Source organism: Stomoxys calcitrans, chromosome 4 (genome assembly GCF_963082655.1).
Source record: "Stomoxys calcitrans chromosome 4, idStoCalc2.1, whole genome shotgun sequence".
Lineage (NCBI taxonomy): Eukaryota > Metazoa > Arthropoda > Insecta > Diptera > Muscidae > Stomoxys > Stomoxys calcitrans.
The window spans coordinates 153061182-153078377 of record NC_081555.1 but is presented as its reverse complement, the minus strand read 5'-3'; the positions used below and the strand labels follow the sequence as shown (position 1 = coordinate 153078377).

Here is a 17196-nt window from a genome sequence, read left to right as displayed (position 1 = left end):
TGGCTCAGTGTCGACACCAGACAATGCCGAGGATTCGCTCTAAATCAAACTAATCCCTGCCATTGCCCTAATTTGCTACAGTGCTCTGCGGAAAATCGCACTCAGCGATGCGTACAAGTGGACCGCAGCGTGTGTCGCCTCTATGCCAATGAATGCGAACTGGAGAGCAGCAGATGTGACGATGAACGTAAGTCGGTCGGCATTGCTGGGTGATTAAATTTTATTGCGAACTTTTAAAGAATCCACCTTTTTCGCCTATAGGTCTGAAGGATGTGAATATTTTGCATTGTCTCAATTTCACTGTAAATCGCAACGCAGATTGTCACTGTAGTGGACTATTGAACTGTCAACGAAATAACACCAATGTCTGTGTACGAAATTCACAAAGCTCATGTCTGTTGATGAGCAATGAATGTGATGTGGAGCAGAGAAAGTGCGAAGGATATGGTAAGTTGAGTAATTATTTTGGGGAGAAGGGAATACAGAGGTTTGGTGGGGAGAAAGTTGAAAGCTATCGTAGAAAACAAGTAAAAACGTATGAGTTCAGCCTGGCCAGACTAAGGACAGCCTCCATAGTGGTAATATATACATATATTACTTAATTACAACTATCTACTGTATCCATAGTTTTATCAAAATATGGGTTGTTCTTTGCCATATTCGGTTTAAGGGGCCTAAATCCTATTTAGGCCATATTCGGTATGGATAATGAAGGGCATAGTGCTAAATCGGGTAATATGCCTCTTGGGGTGATAAACCCCAATTGGGACTGTAGGGCAGCTGTATGTAAATATGTTCCGATCTCGACAACATGTTACGTTTATCGAGTAGTTTAAACAAGTAAAAGCATGCTAAGTTCGGCCGAACCGAATCTTATACACCCTCCACCATGGATCGCATTTGTCGAGTTCTTTTCCCGGCATCTCTTCTGAGGCAAAAAGGATATAAGAAAAGATTTGCTCTGCTATTAGTGCGATATAAAGATATGGTCCGGTTTGGACCACAATTAAATTGCATGTTGGAGACCTGTATAAAATGTCAGCAAATTCGAATAAGAATTGCGCCCTTTGGGGACTCAAGAAGTAAAATAGAGAGATCGATTTATATGGGAGCTGTATGAGGCTATGGACCGATACAGACCATAATAAACACGTATGTTGATGGTCATGAGAGGATCCGTAGTACATAATTTCAGGCAAATCGGATAATAATTGCGACCTCTAGAGGTTCAAGAAGTCAAGACCCAAGATCGGTTTATATGGCAGCTATATCAGGTTATTGACCGATTTGAACCTAATTTGGCACAGTTGTTGGAAATCATAACGAAACATGTCGTGCAAAATTTCATTCCAATCGGATAAGAATTGCGTCCTCTAGAGGCTCAAGAAGTCAAGACCCAAGATCGGTTTATATGGGAGCTATATCAAGTTATGAACCGATTTCAACCTAATTTGGCACAGTAATTGGAGTTCATAGCAAACCACTTCTTGCAAAATTTCATTCCAATCGGATTAGAATTGCGCCCTCTAGAGGCTCAAGAAGTCAAGACCTAAGATAGGTGTATATGGCAGCTATATCAAGTTATGAACCGATTTGAACCATACTTGGCAAAGTTGTTTGAAATCATAACAAAACACTTTGTGTAAAATGTCATTCCAATCGGATCCAATCTAGAGGCTCAAGAAGTCAAAACCCAAGATCGGTTTATATGGCAGCTATATCAGGTTATTGACCGATTTAAACCATACTTGGCACAGTTGTGGGAAATCATAACAAAACACTTCGTGCAAACTTTCATTCCAATCGGATTAGAATTGCGCACTCTAGAGGCTCAAGAAGTCAAGACCCAAGATCGGTGTATATGGCAGCTATATCAAGTTATGGACCGATTTATACCATATTTGGCTCAGTTGTTGGATATCATAACAAAACACGTTGTGCGAGATTTCATTCGAATCGGATAAGAATTGCGCACTCTAGAGGCTCAAGAAGTCAAGACCCAAGATCGGTTTATATGGCAGCTATATCAAAACATGGACCGATATGACCCATTTACAATCCCAAACGACCTACACTGATAAGAAGTATTTGTGCAAAATTTCAAGCGTCTAGTATACCCCCCATCCTCTGATGGAGGTATAAACATGGTAAGAAAATCTGCTGTTCGAAAAGTACCTTGCACATGGTCTTGTTAACACCTCAGCTCCAACCGTTCTCTACCCATTAGATATGCATCCTCCTATACTTACGGGTCTATCAGTCTTTCCATTAACAGGCTGATGCGCCTAAAATCGTTCGTCTTGCTGTGTTTTTTTTTCCATCTTAGGGATGAAGAGCACTTCGAACGCTCCCCATATTTGACTCCTTTTTGAACCAGACCACCACGAAATACCTCCCAGCCCTCAGCTGTGTTCCCTCTTCGTCTTGTCAAAGAGCCTCCTGTTTTCGTGCCTGATAACTTTTAGCTACGATCTCAACCACGGTTGGTTCGTCCACTTGTTCTTGGCATGCATAGTTCAGGTACTTTGTAAGAAGACCTACCAAGCTGAAGTTCAAAGATGGGTTGTATTTGATATTTATACCCACCAGTGAAAGATAGGGGTATATTCATTTTGTCATTCCGTTTGCAACAAATATCCATTTCCGACCCTATAAAGAATATATATTCTTGATCAGGGTAAAAATCTAAGACGATTTGGACATGTCCGTCCGTCTGTCTGTTGAAATCACGCCACTGTCTTTTGAAAAAAAAAGATATTGAGCTGAAATTTTCTACAAATTCTTTTTTTATCCATAAGTAGGTTAAGTTCGAAGATGGGCTTAATCGGATATCTTGATATAGACCCCATATAGACCGATCGGCCGATTTAGGGTCTCAGGCCCATAAAAACCACATTTATTATCCGATTATGTTGAAATTTAAGACAGTGAGTTGTGGTGGGCCCTTCGACATCCTTCGTTAATTTCAGATCGGTCCAGATTTGGATATAGCTGTCATATAGACCGATCAGCCAATTTAGGGTCTTAGGCCCATAAAAGCCACATATATTATCCGATTTTGATGAAGTTTGGGAAAGTGAGTTGTGTTAGGCCCTTCGACATTCTTTATAAGTTTGGCCCAGATCGGTTTAGATTTCGATATAGCTGCCATTTAGACCGATCCACCGATTTAGGGTCTTAGGCCCATAAAAGCCACATTTATTATAGGATTTTGCTGAAATTTGGGACAGTGAGTTTTGTTTGGCCCTTCGACATCCTTCGTCAATTTGGCTCAGATCGGTCGAGATTTGGATATAGCTGCCATATAGACCGATCTCTCGATTTATGGTTTTGGGTCCATAAAAGGCGCATTTATTGTCCAAAGTCGCCGAAATTTGGGACAGTGGGTAAGGTTAAGACCCTCAACATCGTTCTTCAATATGGTCCGGATCGGTCTAGATTTGAATATAGCTGCCATATAGACCGATCTCTCGATTTAAGGTTTTGGGCCCATAAAAGGCGTATTTATTTTCCGATGTCGCCGAAATTTGGGACAGTGAGTTGTGTTGGGCCCTTTGAAATCCTTCTTCAAGTTGGCTCAGATCGGTCCAGATTTTGATATAGCTGCCATATAGACCGATCTCTCGATTTAAGGTTTTGGGGCCATAAAAGGCACATTTATAGTCCGATTTCGCCTAAATTTGGGACAGTGAGTTGTGTTAGGCTCTTCGACATTTTTCTGAAACTTGAGGTCTATGCATTAGCCAATTGCAATGAAATTTGAGAAAAAGTTTATTTTATAAATGGGTAAACTTTCATCGTCATGCGGTTTATTTATACATCTGAGGTGGTGGGTATCCAACTTTCGGGGCGCCCAAATCAGAGGGAGGGCGGTCCTATTATGGTGCGTACCAGAGGATATGGCCGGGTTGAATTAGGCTCATTTTCACATATTACTCATTATTTCCCGATTTTTCAACAGATCTCACGGTAGTCTCCCCAGTTCAGTGCCAGAATTTCACTACTGGAGACTCCAGAAATTGTTCTTGTCCAAATCTTTTCAATTGTTCCCACAACACTACCGCTCCCAGCATATGTGCAAAAATGTCAAATGGATGTAAGCTACTAAGGAATCAATGTGAGCTGGAACAGGAAAGATGTCAGCAAGCGGCCGTAGAAGTTGTCTCTCCATTAATGTGTAGAGGTTTTGAATATGACCAAATAAGAAATTGTTCCTGTCCAGCACTGCAGACTTGTGAGCGAAGCAATAGTTCTAGCTCGAACATATGCATCCGTACCAGTGATGGATGTAAGATTTTGCGAAATGACTGCGAGTTGGAGGAACTAAGATGTCAGGGTGAAAGTAAGTTTTTTTTGTTAATGGAATAGAATAAAATCGGTCTTTACAAAATCTTTTATTTTCATTTTAGTTGTGACCCTTTTGCCTCAAGCCCAATGTCGTTTGCTGCGAGCAGGTGAAAGCGGAGATTGCGCTTGCCCCAATTGGCTCAGCTGTTCGACTAGAACCTCGCAAGTGTGTACGGCCAATGGTGAGGTGTGTCGTTTGCTTAGAAATCAATGTGAAATGGAGCAAATGAAGTGCCAAGGAGAAGGTTTGCGAAAAAAAAGTTTGAAGATATAATGCCTTAAAGTTAATAAATTTCTTCTTCCTCTAAAGCTTTTGACATGGCTGATATATTGCATTGTCCCAACTTTAGTGTGGGTCAAAGCCGTCCCTGTTTTTGCCCAGCCTTTAGAACCTGCAATCGCAACAGTAGCCTAAGTGCATGTGTAAGAGGTCCCAGTGGCTCTTGTAGGTTGCTGGCTAATGCCTGCGATTTGGAATTGGCCAAATGCAATGGTGAAGGTATGTTTCTACCAAAATTCCAAATTTCTTCCAAATCTTGCAATTAAATTTTTCTTTTTCTCCAAAGATTTGACATCCGTGCCTGAATTTCAATGTAGAAATTTCACCATTGGCACTACGCAACCTTGTAATTGTCCCACATTGTTTAATTGCTCGCTGACCGCTGGGGCACCCAGAATATGTGCCAGAATGAGTAATGGCTGCAAACTGTTAAGGAATCAATGTGAAATGGATCAGGAGACATGTCAGGGAAATGGTAACATTAACATGAGATTCGGTTATTCGGTCTGCATTATTCATTTTGTTATTGTCTTTAGTCAGGGAAAATGTTACCCTACTCCAATGCCGTGGCTTTGAATTTGGCCAATTGAGAAATTGCTCTTGCCCAAATTTATTGAGCTGTTCCCGCACCCAAAGAAGTATTTGTGTAAGATCTGGTGATGGTTGTGCTATCTTGAGAAATGAATGCGAATTGGAGGAAATGAAGTGCAGTGGAGAAGGTAGGAGAAGTGTGAGATATTTAAAGTCGGACCTTTTAAATGATTTGTTGTTATTTGTTTTTTCATTTTAGTTGTTACTTTATTACCTGAGATACAGTGTAAATCTTTGACCTTGGGACAAACAGGTTCCTGTGCTTGTCCTTCTTGGTTATCATGCTCTTCATCGGCTTCACTAGCGTGTATAGAAACGCAAGGAGGCTGTAGACTGTTGCGAAATCAATGTGAATTGGAACGAATGAAATGCCATGGTGAAGGTTTGTATACAAATTTTTATTATACCCTCCACCATAAGATGGGGGGTATACTAATTTCGTCATTCTGATTGTAACTACTCGAAATATTCGTCTGAGACCCCATAAAGTATATATATTCTTGATCGTCGTGAAATTTTATGTCGATCTAGCCATGTCCGTCCGTCTGTCCGTCCGTCCGTCCGTCTGTCTGTCGAAAGCACGCTAACTTCCGAAGGAGTAAAGCTAGCCGCTTGAAATTTTGCACAAATACTTCTTATTAGTGTAGGTCGGTTGGTATTGTAAATGGGCCATATCGGTCCATGTTTTGATATAGCTGCCATATAAACCGATCTTGGGTCTTGACTTCTTGAGCCTCTAGAGTGCGCAATTTTTATCCGATTGGAATGAAATTTTGCACGACGTGTTTTGTTATGACATCCAACAACTGTGCCAAGTATGGTTCAAATCGGTCCATAACCTGATATAGCTGGCATATAAACCGATCTTGGGTCTTGACTTCTTGAGCCTCTAGAATGCGCAATTCTTATCCGATTGGAATGAAATTTGGCACGACGTATTTCGTTATTATATCCAACAACTGTGCCAAGTATGGTTCAAATCGGTCCATAAACTGATATAGCCGCCATATAAACAGATCTTGGGTCTTGACTTCTTGAGCCTCTAGAGTGCGCAATTCTTATCCGATTGGAATGACATTTTGCACGACGTCTTTTGTTATGATATCCAACAACTGTGCCAAGTATGGTTCATATCGGTCCATAGCCTGATATAGCTGTCATATAAACCGATCTTGGGTCTTGACTTCTTGAGCCTCTAGAGTGTGCAATTCTTATCCGATTTGTCAGAAATTTTGTACGACGGATTCTCTCATGGCCATTAAAATACGTGTTTATTATGTTCTGAATCGGTCTATATCCCGATATAGCTCCCATATAAATCGAATCTCTCTATTTTTCTTCTTGAGCCCACAAAGGGCGCAATTCTTATTCGAATTGGCTGACATTTTACACAGGTCTCCAACATATAATTTAATTGTGGTCCAAACCGGACCATATCTTGATATCGCTCTAATAGCAGAGCAAATCTTTTCTTATATCCTTTTTTTGCCTAAGAAGAGATTCCGCGAAAAGAACTCGACAAATGCGATCCATGGTGGAGGGTATATAAGATTCGGCCCGGCCGAACTTAGCACGCTTTTACTTGTTTTATTATTTTTTTCTTTGGAGAAATATACCCTCCATGAAAGGATCGATGGAGGCTATCCAAATACAGATACGAGATTTTTTGAAATTTGTAAGTCGTCACAAGATGTTGTAAGTCGTCACAAACATGAAAATAGAAAATCTAAAAATAGAAAATAGATATCTAACAAGTAAAAAGGCGTTAAGTTCGGCCGGGCCGAACTTTGGATACCCACCACCTCGGGAATATATGTAAACCACCTTTCATCAAAATTCGGCGGAAATTTCATACCTTATGTCCCATATCAGTTATATCAAAATATGTTCCGATTTGGACCAAATACTAAAAGTACACTAGCTATATCTAAAAATAAACCGATCTGAACCATATACGACACGGATGTCGAAAAGCCTAACATAAGTCACTGTGTCAAATTTCAGTGAAATCGGATTATAAATGCGCCTTTTATGAGGCCAAGACCTTAAATTGCGATATCGGTCTATATGGCAGCTTTTTCAAATCTCGACCGATCTGGGTAAAATTGAAGAAGGACTTCAAAGAGCCTAACCAAACTCACTGTCTCAAATTTCAGCGACATCGGACAATAAATGCGTCTTTTATGGCCCCAAAACCTAAAATGTAGATATCGGTCAATATGGCAGCTATATCCAAATCTAAACCGATCTGTGCGATATTGCAGAAGTATGTCAAGGGGTTTAACTTAACTCACTGTTCCAAATTTTGGCGACATTGGATAATATATAGGCATTTTATGGACCCAAAACCATAAATCAAGAAATCGGTCTATATGGCAGCTATATCCAAATCTGAACCGATCTGGGCCAAATTGAAGAAAGATGTCGAAAGGCATAACACAACTCACTGTCCCAAATTTGAGCAAGATCGGATAATAAATGTGGCTTTTATGGGACTTAGACTTTAAATCGGATGATCGGTCTATATGGCAGGTATATCCAAATCTGAACCGATCTGAGCCAAATTTACGGAGGATGTCGAAGGGCCTAACACAATTCACTGTCCCAAATTTCAGCAAACTCGGTTAATAAATGTGGCTTTTATGGGCCTAAGACCCTAAATTGGCATATCGGTCTATATGGCAGCTATATCCAAATCTGGACCGATCTGAGCCAAATTAACGGAGGATATCGAAGGGCCTAACGCAACTCACTGTCCCAAATTTCAGCGAAATCGGATAATAAATGTGGCTTTTATGGTCCTTAGACCCTAAATCGGATGATCGGTCTATATGGCAGCTATATCCAAATCTGGACCGATCTGAGCCAAATTCACGGAGGATGTTGTAGGGCCTAACACAACTCACTGTCCCAAATTTCAGCCAAATCGGTTAATAAATGTGGCTTTTATGGGCCTAAGACCCTAAATTGGCATATCGGTCTATATGGCAGCTATATCCAAATCTGGACCGATCTGAGCCAAATTGACGGAGGATATCGAAGGGCCTAATGCAACTCACTGTCCCAAATTTCAGCGAAATCGGATAACAAATGTGGCTTTTATAGGACTTAGACCCTAAATCGGATGATCGGTCTATATGGCAGCTATATCCAAATCTGGACCGATCTGAGCCAAATTCACGGAGAATGTTGAAGGGCCTAACACAACTCACTGTCCCAAATTTCAGAGAAATCGGATAATAAATGTGGCTTTTATGGTCCTTAGACCCTAAATCGGATGATCGGTCTATATGGCAGCTATATCCAAATCTGGACCGATCTGAGCCAAATTGACAAGGGATGTCGAATGGCCTAACGCAACTCACTGTCCCAAATTTCAGCAAATATAAATAAATGTGGCTTTTATGGGCCTAAGACCCTAAATCGGCCGATCGGTCTATATGGGGGCTATATCAAGATATTGTCCGATATAGCCCATCTTCGAACTTAACCTGCTTATGGACAAAAAAAGAATCTGTGCAAAGTTTCAGCTCAATATCTCTATTTTTAAAGGCTGTAGCGTGATTTCAACAGACAGACGGACAGACGGACAGACATGTCTAGATCGTCTTAGATTTTTACGCTGATCAAGAATATATATACTTTATAGGGTCGGAAATGGATATTTCGATGTGTTGCAAACGGAATGACAAAATGAATATACCCCCATCCTTCGGTGGTGGGTATAAAAATTATAAAGCCTATGTAGCCTGCCAGACAAACGTACACAATCTATGATAGTTTTGAGAAAATCGGTTCAGCCAAGTGGCATATAGTCAAAATGGGTCTAATGGCGTTTTTGAGGCGTGGCGTGACCCCCTATACTTTGATCCGATTTTGTATGCCAGATTAGAAATCTACTCCCGAATACCTTTCATTGGAGCCCCAGATTGAAATTTACGTCCAACATGTCTGTTTGGGGGAATTTTGGGGTTGGGGTGGCCCGATGGGTACTTAGGCCCAAATTTTAATTTCATATTCGTATTCTACTTTCCAATACCTTTCATTTGATATCTATATTGTCCCGATCGGTCCACTTTTGATTTTGGGTTGTGTTTTTAGCATAAGGGGGAGGGTCAGTCCACCTTCCGATACCGAAAAATATTATGGACTATGTTTTCTGCCAGACGATCCTACACAAAATAAGAAAATTTCGAGAATATCGGTTATGCCCTTTTTCAGTCTATACGGAACCAACAAACCGATTCCCATATATCCGTGATTGTCTAATGTGCCGATTTTGGGCGTTTTTGTGTGGGTGGGGTAACCCCCTATACTTCTACTTGAATTTGTATGCCAGATTCGTTATCTACTCACGCATACTTTTCATTTGATACCTATATTGTCCCAAGCGGTCCACTTTTGATTTTGGATTGTGTTTTTGGCATAAGGGGGTGGGTTCGTCCCTCCTCCGATACCGAAAAATTATATAGCCTATGTTTCCTTCGAGACCAACCTACACAATATGCGAAAAATTCGAGAAAATCAATTCTGCCGTTTTTCAGTCTATACGGAACAAACAAACCGAATCCTGTATATCCGTGATTAGCTAATGTGCCCATTTTGGGCGTTTTGTGGGGGTGGGGTGACCCCCTATTTTTCGACATGAATTTGTATGCCAGATTCGCACACTTTTCATTTGATACCCATATTGTCCTTATCGGTCCACTTTTGATTTTGGGTGTTGTTTTTGGGGTAACCGTGGAGGGTCCGCCCCCTTTCGTTATCAATAAATTATGAAGCCTATTCCTATTTACTGACCATATTCGTAATCTACTCCCGAATATTTTTCATTTGAGTCCCATATTGTTATGATCGTCAAATAAATCTATTTTAAGAGGATTTGGGCTGGGGCGTCCCCCCCAAGTACTTGGAGCCTACTTTCATTATGAAATTTGTACTCTACTATTAAATACCTTTCATTTGAATCCCATATTGTCCCGATCGGTCCACTTCTATTTTTGGGTAGTACTTTTGGGGTAAGGGGGAGGGTCCGCCCCCCTCTCGATATGAAAAAGTTATAGAGCCTATGTTTCCTTCCAGACCGACCTAATGTTTCAAACCCATTGATTTTTTTCAACATTTTATTTCACAGCTTTCAATGCAACCGAGATTCTGCGTTGCCGAGGCTTAGAAGTGGGACAAGAGACAAAACCTTGCTATTGCATGGGTCTGCAGACTTGTGGTAATTCTACGGCAAATATTTGCGCCAGTGGCCCCCGAGGATGTACTTTATTCGGAAATCGTTGCGATCTGGAAGTGGCAAAATGTGGAGGAACCGGTAAGACCGAAATTCACAACATCAAGTAACATTTCAAAAAGTGTGTTTTCAGATCTCAAAGAAGTCTCACTTCTGCAGTGTAAAAATTTTGCTGTTAATGATACCAGACCTTGCTCGTGTCCCAATTATTTAAACTGTAATGCAACAACTACCAGTGTTTGTGTGAAAATTGCTAATAGCTGTAAATTGCTAAGAAATCAATGTGAGGTGGAGGAGGAGAAATGCAGGGGCACAAGTAAGTCAATAAATATTTGAAATATATGTGGATAGTAGTAAAAAACATCTTTTAAACCTTTTATACACAGCTCTTGAAACCATTTCACATTTACACTGCCGAGATCTAGAATATGGCCAGCTTAAAAATTGTTCTTGCCCTAGTCTAGAGACTTGTTCCACCAGCCGTAAAAATATTTGTGTTCGAAATTTCGATGGTTGTAAGCTTCTTAAGAATGAATGTGAATTGGAGAAGTTGAGATGCATATGGAAAGGTGGGTAAAAATATTTTTTATTGCCAAAATAAGGAGTCTAAAATGCTAATGCTATTTTCTTAGATGTTACAATACTACCCGATATACAGTGCCGGTCATTGTCTTCTGGAGAAACTGGGGCCTGCGCCTGCCCATCATGGTTAAGCTGTGCCCGTAATCAATCACAAGTTTGTATAGAAACTGAAAGAGGTTGTCAACTTTTGGGGAACCATTGCGAGCTGGAGGCAATGAAATGTCGAGGAACGGGTATGATTTATAACTTTCCCGGTTTTGAGCAGAATTTCTATTTTTATACCCACCACCGAAGGACAAGGGGTATATCCATTTAGTCATTCCGTTTGCAACACAGAGAAATATCCATTTCGGACCCGATATATATAGGGTATATATTCTTGATCAGCGTAAAAATCTAAGACCATCTAGCCATGTCCGTCCGTCCGTCTGTCCGGGCGTTTCTCCATCAGTCTGTTGAAAGCACGTTACAGTCTTTGAAAATAGAGATATTGAGCTGAAACTTTGCACAGATTCTCGTTTTGTCCACAAACAGGTTAAGTTCGAAGATGGGCTATATCGGACTATATCTTGATATAGCCCCCATATAGACCGATCCTCAGATTTAGGGTCTTAGCCCCATAAAAGCCACATTTATTATCCGATTTTGCTGAAATTTGGGACAGTGAGTTGCGTTAGGCTCTTCGATACTTTTCTTCAATTTGACCCTGATCGGTTCAAATTTGGATATAGCTGCTATATAGACCGAACTCTCGATTTAAGGTTTTGGGTCCATGGAAGGCGATTTTATTATCCGATTTTCCTGAAATTTGGGACAATGAGTAGTGTTAGGCCCTTCGACATCCTTAGTCAATTTGATCCAGATCGGCCCACATTTGGATATAGCTGCCATATAGACCGATCCTCCGATTTAGGATCTTGTCCGATTTGGATAAAATTTGGGAAAGTGAGTTGTATTAGGCCCTTCGACATCCTCCTTCAATTTGGCCGAGTTCGGTCCAGATTTGGATATAGCTGCCATATAGACCGATCCGCCGATTTAGGGTATTAGGCCCATAAAAGCAACATTTATTATCCAATTTTGCTGAAATTTGGGACAGTAAGTAACGTTAGGCCCTTCGACATCCTTCGTCAATTTGGCTCAGATCGGTCCGGATTTGGATATAGCTGCCATATAGACCGATCCCCCGATTTAGGGTCTTAGGCCCGTAAAAGCCACATTTATTATCCGATTTTGCTGTAATTCGGTACAGTGAGTTGCATTAGACCCTTCGACATTCTTTTTCAATATGGCACAGATCCGTTCAGATTTGAATATAGCTGCCATATACACCGATCTCTCGATTTAAGGTCTTGCGCCCATAAAAGGCGCATTTATTGTGCGATTTCGCCGAAATTTTGGACAGTGAGTAATGCTAAGCCCCTCGATATACTTCTGCAATATGGCAAAAATCGGTCCAGATATGGATATAGCTGCCATATAGACCGATCTCTCGATTTATGGTTTTGGACCCATAAAAGGCGCATTTATTGTCCAATGTCGCCGAAATTTGGGACAGTGAGCAAGGTTAAGCCCTTCAACATCCTTCTTCAATATGGTCCGGATCGGTCTAGATTTGAATATAGCTGCCATATAGACCGATCCTCAGATTTAGGGTCTTAGGACCATAAAAGCCACATTTATTACACGATTTTGCTGAAATTTGGGACAATGAGTTGTGTTGGGCCCTTCGATATATTTCTTTAATTTGGCTTAGATCGGTTCAGATTTGGATATAGCTGCCATATAGACCGATCTCTCGATTTATGGTTTTAGGCCCATTAAAGGCGCATTTATTGTCCAATGTCGCCGAAATTTGGGACAGTGAGCAAGGTTAAGCCCTTCAAAATCCCTCTTCAATATGGTCCGGATCGGTCTAGATTTGACTATAGCTGCTATATAGACCGCTCCGCCGATTAAGGACCTCAGGCCCCTAAAAACCACATTTATTATCTGATTTTGCCGTAATTTTGGACAGTGAGTTGTGTTAGGCCCTTCGACATCCTTCTTCAATTTGGCCCAGATCCGTTCAGATTTGGATATAGCTGCCATATAGACCGATCTCTCTGTTAAAGGTCTTATACCCATAAAAGGCGCATTCATTGTCCGATGTCACCGAAATTTGGGACACTGAGTTATGTTATGACCTTCGACATTGTTAATCAATTTGACTCAGATCGATCCAGATTTGGATATAGCTGCCATATAGACCGATCCCCCGATTTAGGGTCTTAGGCCCGTAAAAGCCACATTTATTACCCGATTTTGCTGTAATTCGGGACAGTGAGTTGCATTAGACCCTTCGACATTCTTTTTTATATGGCACAGATCCGTTCAGATTTGAATATAGCTGCCATATACACCGATCTCTCGATTTAAGGTCTTGCGCCCATAAAAGGCGCATTTATTGTGCAATTTCGCCGAAATTTTGGACAGTGAGTAATGCTAAGCCCCTCGATATACTTCTGCGATATGGCAAAAATCGGTCCAGATGTGGATATAGCTGCCATATACACCGATCTCTCGATTTAAGGTTTTGTGGCCATAAAGGGCGCATTTATTGTCCAATATCGCCGAAATTTGGTACAGTGAGTTGTGTCAGGCCCTTCGACATCCTTCTTCAATTTTGCTCAGATCGGTCCAGATTTGGATATAGCTGCAATATAGACCGATATCTCTATTTAAAGTCTTGGCCCCATAAAAGCCACATTTATTGTCCGATGCCGCCGAAATTTGGGACAGTGAGTTATGTTAAGTCCTTCGACATTCTTTATCAATTTGGCCCAGATCGGTCCAGATTTGGATATAGCTGCCATATAGACCGATATCTGGATTTAAGGTTTTTGGGCCATAAAGGGCGCATTTATTGTCCAATGTCGCCTAAATTTGGAACAGTGAGTTGTGTCAGTCCCTTCGGCATCCTTCTTCAATTTAGCTCAGATCGGTCCAGATTTGGATATAGCTGGCATATAGACCGATATCTCGATTTAAAGTCTTGGCCCCATAAAAGGCGCCTTTATAATCCGATTTCACTGAAATTTGACATGGTGACTTTGTTATGCTCCTCGATATCCGTGTCGTATATGGTTCAGATCGGTTTATTTTTAGATATATTGGGTTGCCCAAAAAGTAATTGCGAATTTTTCATATAGTCGGCGTTGACAAATTTTTTCACAGCTTGTGACTCTGTAATTGCATTCTTTCTTCTGTCAGTTATCAGCTGTTACTTTTAGCTTGCTTTAGAAAAAAAGTGTAAAAAGTATATTTGATTAAAGTTCATTCTAAGTTTTATTAAAAATGCATTTACTTTCTTTTAAAGAATCCGCAATTACTTTTTGGGCAACTCAATAGCTACTAAAAAGTCTTGTATTTTGTTATACACAATTGAACAATAACCTGTATTTATTAGTATTTGGTCCAAATCGGAAGATTTCTGTTATGGAGCATAAGGTATGCATTTTTCAGCGGATTTGGACCAAAGGTGGTTTACACATATACCCAAGGTGGTGGGTATCCAAAGTTCGGCCCGGCCGAACTTAACGCCTTTTTACTTGATTTTTCTTTGTCTAGCTTTAAATGTTACCCATGCTACGCAATGCCGAGATTTTGAAGTTGGTCAAGTCAAGCCATGTTCATGTCCCGAATTGCCTACATGCGGCCTTAATAATATTACCAATGTATGCGCCAAAGGACCTAATGGTTGCAAGCTAATGGCCACCAATTGTGATTTGGTAATGGCCAAGTGTAGGGGAGAATGTGAGTATTAGAAGATTTAAAATGCTTTTTTCATCATGCTGTTTGTTTTATAGCTTGGCAGACCCAAAATTCCATACAGTGCACAGATATTCCGGTTAATCATACAGGATCCTGTTTTTGTCCTGCATTGGAAACTTGTGACCTTATGGGAAGTTCGAGTATTTGTGTCACTCATCGTGGTAAATGTACTCGACTGCATAATAGATGTGATTTGGAAATGTCATGGTGCAAGGGGAAAGGTAGGTGGATGCATTAGAATAAAAAAAAGATTTTAAATTTGTTAATTATTATTTTATTTTGCAGTTTTTGGCATAACTGCTTCCCAGAAATGTCTGGGTATACCAGCTGGGGTCACCGCCACCTGCTCGTGTCCCGAACTAGATCAGTGTGATCGCAAACATAGGGTGTGTGGTCAAAATGGTGACACTTGCAGACTATTTGCAAATGATTGTCAGCGCAAAGCATTCCGTTGTCAGGATGAAAGTTAGTCCATTCAAAACAAAGTCCCCACTTTCAAAGTCCTTACAAACTTTTCATAATTTTTATTCGCAGAGTGGGAAGAGACCTCATTGCAAAACTGTTGCCAGTTTCGCTTAAACGAACAGGGCAAATGTTCTTTGTTATCCGAGAACAAAATATGCGGCCGAGCCACAGATAACACTTGCCGCATATTCGATAACCGTTGCCAACTAAACTCAGTGAACAATAATTTGCAATCAAGTAAGCGAATCTTTAGAAAACAGTGTCGTTTATTTTATATTTCAATTGGAATTTCCAGGATATTCCATGGTAGATCTTAGCCAATGCAAATGTCTGACTACTGGTCGACCTAATAAATGTGTGCAGAGACCTGTGTGTTCACAAGAGCAAATTGATGATAGTCGAAATATTTGCGCTCTGCATGAAGACGAGTACAGATGGTTCACTTCTGGATGCCACATGGAGCACTTCAATTTTTGGACTTGTAAAAGTGAGTTTTAACTTGGTTTACTTGCCTATCAGAGTTTGGTATTTTTGATTATTTTATCTCATTTCAGATTTCTGGCCAGTACGTGAGGAGTTCTGTGCGAATATTCGTAATAATGGCGTTAAATATTTCTAAAACGATGGAAAGTAGTTAGATTTTAATTGTAAATAAACATTCTCAAATTTATTAGCATCCAAACAAATAGTAAAGGGTGATTTTTTAGCTATTATCTTTTTGACAACACATTATTAAACAGCTCATGTACGATTCGTGTTTTGTTGCAATGTCAAATATTTTCTGTTTGGTCTCTAATTTAACAATGAGTCGTCTTAGAAACGAACTACGCTTGCAAATTATTGAACTTTATTATCAAAATGCGTTCTCTGTTAAGAAAGTTCATCGAGCGCTTCTTCCATTTTACGACGAAACTCATGTTTCGTTTAATGGGTACGTAAATAAGCAGAATTTTCCATTTTGGGGTGCAGATCAGCCAAAAGCATTGCAAGAGCTACCAATGCATCCAGAAATAGTTACAGTTTGGTGCGGTTTATGGGCTGGTGGCACCATTGGACCGTACTTCTTCAAATATGATGCAAATCATAACGTAACTGTGAATGCTGAGAGCTACCGTGAGATGATAACCAACTTTTTTTTGCCCAAAATGCAAGAGATTAGACTACTTGAGTTATTATTTCCAACGTCCATGCCAACTACAATCCAAATCTGTCTATAAACAGATATAGCCTCCTATATAAAACGATCCCCGGATTTGACTTCTTGAGCCCTTAGAAACCTCAATTTTTATTTCGATTTGGCTGAAATTAAGAACAATGATTTGAGTTATGATTTCCAACGTCCATGCCATTTACGATCCGAATCGATCCATAAACAGATATACCACCCATATAAACCAGTGCCCAAATTTGACTTCTTGAGCCCCTAGAAGCCTCAATTTTCATCCGAAATTCGGGACAGTGAGTTGTGTTGGGCCGCTCGACATCTTTCTTCAATTTGATCTCGATCGGTTCGGATTTAAATATAGCTCACATATAGACCGATCCCCCGATTTAAGATCTTGGTGCCGTAAGAGACGCAATTATTATCTGATTTTGACAAAATTTGGAAGTGGGTAGGCCCCTCGACATCCTTTATCAATTTGGCTCAGATCGGTTAAGATTTGGATATAGGTACCATATAGACCGATCCTCAGATTTAGGGTCTTGGGCATATAAAAGCCACATTTATTATCCGATTTTGCTGTAATTTGGAGCAGTGAGTTGCGTTAGGCCCTTCAACATTCTTCTTTAAATTGGCCCAGATCAGTTCAGATTTGCATATAGCTGCCATATAGACCGATCCTCAGATTTGGGGTCTTAGCCCCCTAAAAGCCACATT

General features: G+C 40.4%; 1 protein-coding gene across 1 annotated transcript in view; it reads left to right on the top strand.

Moving 5' to 3' along the window:
• The window catches only part of LOC131997053 (uncharacterized), a 19717-nt gene extending 3781 nt beyond the window's left edge, over positions 1-15936 (top strand). Inside the window, exons 3-20 of the mRNA XM_059367319.1 lie at positions 1-187; positions 262-447; positions 3962-4342; positions 4410-4592; positions 4658-4846; positions 4914-5102; positions 5164-5346; positions 5418-5600; positions 10353-10538; positions 10591-10773; positions 10844-11026; positions 11090-11272; positions 14649-14834; positions 14888-15073; positions 15138-15317; positions 15387-15554; positions 15613-15804; positions 15872-15936. The exon at positions 1-187 is cut by the window's left edge and continues 5 nt beyond it. Of these exons, the coding sequence (XP_059223302.1) occupies positions 1-187; positions 262-447; positions 3962-4342; positions 4410-4592; positions 4658-4846; positions 4914-5102; positions 5164-5346; positions 5418-5600; positions 10353-10538; positions 10591-10773; positions 10844-11026; positions 11090-11272; positions 14649-14834; positions 14888-15073; positions 15138-15317; positions 15387-15554; positions 15613-15804; positions 15872-15936 (3393 nt within the window). The remainder of the gene's footprint in view (positions 188-261; positions 448-3961; positions 4343-4409; positions 4593-4657; positions 4847-4913; positions 5103-5163; positions 5347-5417; positions 5601-10352; positions 10539-10590; positions 10774-10843; positions 11027-11089; positions 11273-14648; positions 14835-14887; positions 15074-15137; positions 15318-15386; positions 15555-15612; positions 15805-15871) is intronic.
• The last annotated feature ends 1260 nt before the right edge of the window (positions 15937-17196 follow it).